We start from the raw sequence: 6,910 nt of genomic DNA, 5'->3' as shown, positions 1-6,910 counted from the left end.
GAGAGAGAGAGAGAGAGAGAGAGAGAGAGAGAGAGAGAGAGAGGAAGGAGATGTCAGACACTGACAGTGGGGTTTGACTTTTTGCTGCCTCTTTTCTTCTCTCAGCCCTGAGTACTCCCTGTTTGTGGGGGACCTGACCCCAGATGTGGACGATGGCATGCTGTATGAGTTCTTCGTCAAAGTCTACCCCTCCTGCCGGGGAGGCAAGGTGGTTTTGGACCAGACAGGCGTGTCTAAGTAAGGCCTTATGTGCTATTTATGTTACCTCTTTGTTGTGCATTCTTACCCCCTGGGGGAAGTATCAAAGAGACCTAGGGAGGGTGGTGGCTCAGAGTGCAAGCTTTCCAGCCAGGTTTGAACCTAGCATCATCACTGACAAGGACTGTGTACTAGACAAGTTACAGATAGTCCCTGACTATTTTCTAATCTAATAGTGTGGCACATATATGATTGACAGAGGGTTAGGGGAAGTAATATAAATAGCTATTTGGTGCTATACTTGTCTCTGTGACTGAGGTTTTCTGCACAGTTAAAAATGTTATAGTTTGGGCTGGTGAGATGGCTCAGTGGGTAAGAGCACCGCTTTTCCAAAGGTCTGGAGTTCAAATCCCAGCAACCACATGGTGGCTCAAAACCATCTGTAATAAGATCTGACGTGATCTTCTGGAGTGTCTGGAAACAGCTACAGTGCACTTACATAATAAATAAATAAATCTTAAAAAAAAGAAAAAGAAAAATCCTTTAAAAAAAAAAGTTATAGTTTAGCCTCGTGTGGCAGTGCACACGAGCACTTGGGAAGTGGAAGACTGGAAAATGAAAGCCATCTATCTTTGAATATTTGGTGAGTTGAAGGCCAGCCTGAGCTACATGAAACTCTTTCTTAATATACCTCCCCCCAAAAAAAGGAAGAAAAAAAAAGGAGCTTTCCATTTTAAAATGGAGAGACCTGTCATTGGAGGGTGGAAGCTAAGGATTTTGAACTGAACCCAGCTTAGACTACAGAGCAAGAACCTACCTTAAAATATAAAACAAGAAAAATCAACCTGGACATGTAGACTTTATAATCCCAGTTGCTCTGCTGAAGCACACAGATTGCAAATTTGGGGTCTCTGTATGCTGCGCAGTGAGTTTAAGGGTAGCCTAGGAACTTTGAAAAATAAAGGTGACAGCTTAGTCTGCAGGGCAAGTTCCAGGATAGCCTGAGTATGAGGGCTACACTAGAGAAGCCCTGTCTCTAATACCAATTACTATAATAATAATAAAGACGATCAAACGGCCAGCACGTAGTTCAGCATTAGGGAGCTTACTTAGTGTGGACAAGGTCCTGAGTTTGATTTCCCAACTCCAGGAAGGAAGGAGGTTTTTTTTTTTTTTTTTTTTTCCTTTCTTAACTGTGCATAGAACTGAACCCAGTCATACGCCCCATTCTTTTGGTATTTCAGTACTCAGGGTTGTACCCAGGTACTTAGTGGGCCAAGCCAGAGTCCAACCAGAGCCATGTCCTTAGTCCTGTCTCCCTATTTTTCTTCCATGTGGCCATAGCTGGCCTCAGACTCACAGTTCCCCATGCTCGGCTTCCTCCGTACTAGAATTGCAGGCATGCGCCGCCAGCAGCAGCTAAAAGACTTGCTCTTTTTGTTTGTTTGGTTGGTTGATTTTTTGAGACAGGGTTTCTCTGTGTAGCCCTTGCTGTCCTGAAACTCACTCTGAGACTCACTCTGCCTCGAACTCAGAAATCCGCCTGCCTTTGCCTCCCAAGTGCTGGTATTAAAGGCATGTGCCACCACGCCTGGCAAGGGTAATTCTTTTTTTTTTTTTTTTTTTTTTTTTTTAAAGATTTATTTATTTATTATATGTAAGTACACTATAGCTGTCTTCAGACACTCCAGAAGAGGATATCAGATCTTGTTACGGATGGTTATGAGCCACCATGCGGTTGCTGGGATTTGAACTCTGGACCTTTGGAAGAGCAGTCGGGTGCTCTTACCCAATGAGCTATCTCACCAGCCCGCAAGGGTAATTCTTGATCAGTGTAGTCTTTACTCTCAGGCTTTGGGAGTGTGACCTAGAGTTAAGGCCTAGTTTTGTTGTGTGTGACTTCTGTCAAGTTTTCAAACCTCTCTGAAGTTTAAGACTGCTCTTTAGTGCAGGTGGCACTGTGCGTGGTGAGGTACTGAGACTGTCCTCAGTGCCTTGCCAGCACGTGGTGCCTCCTCACAAACAGCTAGGGGTACATAGTAGGTGCTCACTAACTATGGGTGTCATGACCATTCTCTGAGTAGAGTCTGACCTCCAAGGAGCAGGAGCCAGGGCTGTCCATAAATGCTTTCCCATGTGCCTAGCACCACACAGCAGAAAGTGAAAAGTCTGCAGGCTGATGTTACCTGTCCCCACAGCTACACCACACCACACTTTGGTAACAGTGATTTGGGAGGAAGCTCCTGTTTGGGAAGGGGCCCTGGGTGACAGTGTGGAGGAGAATGGGGGACTAGACTGAAGAAGGGCTTCCCCCAATGTCAGGCTCTCACACTGTGCCTGTCGCTGACTGCTCTGTGCTGTTTGAGGGGACTCCTTCTCCCTTCCCTGCCTTTCTCCTCCGTGCTCCAGCCTCTTCCCACCCTCTTGTCCGTGATTCTTCCTGCAGGCTTCGTCACATTGTGATCTGAGTCATGTGTTGGTTTTTTTCTCCCTCTAGGGGCTATGGTTTTGTGAAATTCACAGATGAGTTGGAACAGAAGCGAGCCTTGACGGAGTGCCAGGGAGCAGTGGGACTGGGGTGTAAACCCGTGCGGCTGAGTGTGGCCATCCCTAAAGCGTGAGTCCTGCAGAGAGCAGAGGCAAGAGGCAGGACAGAGACAGAGGTCACAGTTATCATGTGCTTTGGTCGGGCTGTGTGGGGACAAACGAGTGTAGCCATACCCCTGGAAGCTATAGCTAAGGTGTCAAGACATTGAGGGTAGGAGCGGGGGAATGCTGTTAGGTTCTGTGTCCTTACTTCCTGCCCAGCAGCTGCTATTGGGAAATTATCTATAAAAGTAGGTAGAATGAAGCAGAGGGGAAATTTTTCTTTCAGTTTTAGCTTTATTTATATTGAGGCTCCTAAAGTTCCTGATAGGGTCTCTTGCAGTGGGAATGACTGCCTAAGAACTCTAAACAGTTGAGGCTGCAGAGACAGTTCATGACTGTTTTCCAAGACGTTCCAGGTTCAATTCCCAGCACCCACATAGCAGCTCACAACCATTTACAGCTCCAGAGGATCCAACCCTTTCCCACAGATGATATGTGCAGATAAAATAAAGAGAAAGAAAACATTTTAAAGCCGGGCGTGGTGGCGCACACCTTTAATCCCAGCACTCGGGAGGCAGAGGCAGGCAGATTTCTGAGTTCGAGGCCAGCCTGGTCTACAGAGTGAGTTCCAGGACAGCCAGGACTACACAGAGAAACCCTGTCTCGAAAAACAAAACAAACAAAAAAAAAGATAGAAAGAAAGTATTTTAAGAAAAATAACTCTAAACAGCTTCTGAAATACTGGAATATAACTCACTTAACTGTCATGCTAGGTTGGTAAAAAGCTCTTGTGAGCCCAAGTGTGTATCTTACACAAACACAAAACAATGTGACATCTGAAACTCACAGAGACCCACCTGCCTCTGCCTCCAAGTGCTGACATTAAAGGCATGCATTACCACGCCCTGCCTGAGTGACATTTCTTATCCTTCAGCCAATGAAGTACTTCCCAGCAGGTGGAGACTTAACTTGCTGTCTTGGAGGTGTTGGTGGCATCTGAAAATAGTTTAAGTCATTCTAACAGAGGATGTGCTAGCAGCATCCAGGAGGTCATAGTTAGCAGTGCTGCTGTGGTGCACAGGGCAGCCGTATAGCTAGGAATTAGGTGGCAACACCCCTACCACTGTCAGGAACGAGGCTGAGATATCTTTACCAAAATGAACAGGGGCAGCCAGACTTCAGGATAGACCTCCTGCATGGTCCTGTTGAAGCAGAGGCTTGAATGTTAAGATTAAAGTGATCAGAGTAAGGGTATGGACCAGGAGGCCCTGCATAGAAAGACTGTTTTTAAAGGAAGTTGCAGGTCTAGGGAGATGTCCTTCCAGAGGACCTAAGTTCCTCTTTCAACACCCACTTTGGGCTGTTCACAGTCACCTATGACTTTAGCCCCAAGGGGTGTGATACCCTCCTCTGCCCTCAATACACATCTCCACACAGAAGCACACAAGTAAATCTTTGAAGTCCTTATTTCATTATTCTGAATTGGCTGTAATGCCATAATTAGTGCCACACGCCTGTAATTTCGGCTGAGATGGGACAGTCAGACAGACACCAGGACAGCGCTGTAAAACCCCGTGGTGCAGACAAACAGACTGAAAATGTAAACTCCCTTCCACGATCATATGCTACATATACACCAGTTACAAGTGGTAGGATTTATTTCTTGTAACTCTGGGATTCAAAAACCCAGAGCCTTGCATTCAGTTTTTCATAAGTAATATGTATTTTTTTCTTAGCTTATTTCATATACACACTTTTCCATGCAATGGCATGCTTATATGAATGTGGTTTTATTTTCTGTTTGGTGGCAGTGGGTATTCGACCTCACATTCTAAGCACATTCTCTCCACTGAAGCATGCTCCTGTCTATGGTTTTATTTTTATTTTTATTTTTATTTTTTTATTTTATTTTTTTTTTTAAAGATTTATTTATTTATTATATGTAAGTACACTGTAGCTGTCTTCAGACACTCCAGAAGAGGGCACCAGATCTTGTTACAGATGGTTGTGAGCCACCATGTGGTTGCTGGGATTTGAACTCTGGACCTTCAGAAGAACAGTCGGGTGTTCTTACCCACTGAGCCATCTCACCAGCCCTGGTTTTATTTTTAAATAGTGCAGCGTAGTCCTTTATGTATGAGTTCTGTCCAACAATCCATCATTTTGACTGTTTCTGGTATATTCTTGCTTTTTCCGTAATTAGACTCTGGCACTATAGCTATAGACAGAAAAAGGCCCATGTGCAAACTTGTAATTTGGTCTATCTGTGCCACACTGAACACTGTTGTTAGTAATCCGTGCCCACCCCTGGGGAGGTGCCCTCGAGCCCTCAGGATAAGGATTGGCAGGCCCTGGAGAGACCCTAAAGGAGACACAAGGAGCCCAGGTGAGGAAAACAAGCCTCAGGTACCATCAGCACAGTGTAGAGATCAGTGGATTCCTGGAGGGGTCAGAATGGTGACTGGCGGGGCTACTGCCTACAGCCTGCAGAGGCTCCTGGTCCACAGCTGGCTGCTCCTATGATCCTAATCAGCAGTTGGTTTTGCCTAGCAGTAGCTGAGTCCCCATCCCTAAGAAAGAAGCTTAAAAGTGCTCAGCCAAGTGTTACCACCTCTGTCCTGCCAGGTGTTCTCAGCTCATGCTAACAGCTTCCTGTGTGGCTTGGTTAGCATAGCAATGGAATATACCAGTCCTGAGGAGAGGTGATTCTCCTCGAGGGAGTCAGCCAGCTGCATGGAGGAGTTGGCCTGTGGCTCCAGCATGGTTTTGGTGTCACAGGGCAGCCTTAGCTCATATTCTTGAGTGGAAACCCATTGTCAATTGCTTGAGGGTCACTTGTGCTCCTGAGATTGTCTCAGTTAGGAAGGATAACCACCGAGATGGTAATGGGCCTGATTCTGAAGTTTCTCCATACGTGGCTTTTATGTCTTTGAAAGCAGTGATCCTTTGTACATTTGTCATCCTGTCTTTGGTTAGGAATGGCGTTGGTCACAGGACCTAAAGAAGAAAGGAATGTGAGAATTATGTGTAGTCCTGGTCCTGTAATTGGCCTTGGGCAAATCACTGGACTTTATTCTTTTTTTTTCCAAGATGGTCAGAGTATTTAGCCCTGCCCCCGCCTTCCAGGGGTTGGCATTAAAGCCCTCACAACTGGTGCAGTTTTTTAATTTTTTTTGTTTTGTTTTGTTTTGTTTTGTATTTTCGAGACAGGGTTTCTCTGTATAGCCTTGGCTGTCCTGGAGCTCACTTTGTAGACCAGGCTGGCCTCGAACTCAGAAATCCGCTTGCCTCTGCCTCCCGAGTGCTGGGATTAAAGGCGCAGTTTTTTAATTTTTAAGACATTTTCAATCATTTTGCTTATTATATAGTACGCGTGTGTGCCCCACAAAGATGTGCACAGGCCAGAGGCTAGCTGTGTGGATCTGGTTCTCTCATCTGTGTGTGGGCTGCCAGGTTTACGCGTCTTTATCCACTGAGCCATCTGTCGATTCGAAACTGTTCAGAGGTTCAACTTTCTTGATGGAATGATAAATATTACCTCTATTGCATATATCCCCAGCACTGCAAAAATCAAGTCCGAATCCCAAGGAACTCATCCAATGAGGCAGCTGGAGGAGGGCAGAGCTCAAGGTAGAGCATTGCTTAGCATATGCAATACTATTCATTCCACAGCAATTAACATCCCTGCAGGGACCATAAGGCTGCTGCAGAGCAGGCAAGGCAATGTCAGAAGTTTAAAATCCATCTTGAATCATCTTAAACCCAGATTTTCAATTTATTTTATGTATTTATTTATTTATTTTTATTTTTTTTTATTTTATGTTTTTATCATTTTGAGGGGCAGAGTTTCTCTATGTAGCCTTTTCTGTCTCGGAACTCACTCTGTAGACCAGCCTGTCCTCAAGTTCTGCCTCCCACGTGCTGGGATTAAAGATGGTGTGTCCACTGCCCGGCTGGCCCAGATTTTTTTTTTTTTAGATTAATTTATTTAATTTATTTATTTATTATGTGTAAGTACACTGTAGTGTCTTCAGACACTCCAGAAGAGGGAGTCAGATCTTGTTACGGATGGTTGTGAGCCACCATGTGGTTGCTGGGATTTGAACTCAGGACCTTCGGAAGA

The 6,910-nt window shown here is 45.2% G+C and overlaps 1 protein-coding gene across 2 annotated transcripts in view; it reads left to right on the top strand.

The window, feature by feature from the left end:
• Positions 1-6,910, top strand: part of Trnau1ap (tRNA selenocysteine 1 associated protein 1) — an 18,733-nt gene that overhangs the window by 7,952 nt on the left and 3,871 nt on the right. For both annotated transcript variants that reach the window (XM_021200584.1, XM_029540473.1), the window contains 2 exons: positions 106-237; positions 2,696-2,815. In XM_021200584.1, coding sequence (XP_021056243.1) covers positions 106-237; positions 2,696-2,815 — 252 coding nt within the window. The remainder of the gene's footprint in view (positions 1-105; positions 238-2,695; positions 2,816-6,910) is intronic.

This window comes from Mus pahari, chromosome 6 (genome assembly GCF_900095145.1).
Source record: "Mus pahari chromosome 6, PAHARI_EIJ_v1.1, whole genome shotgun sequence".
In the NCBI taxonomy this organism is placed as follows: Eukaryota; Metazoa; Chordata; class Mammalia; order Rodentia; family Muridae; genus Mus; species Mus pahari.
Note: the sequence above shows the minus strand (reverse complement) of the source record. Positions and strands in the feature narration are given on the sequence as shown.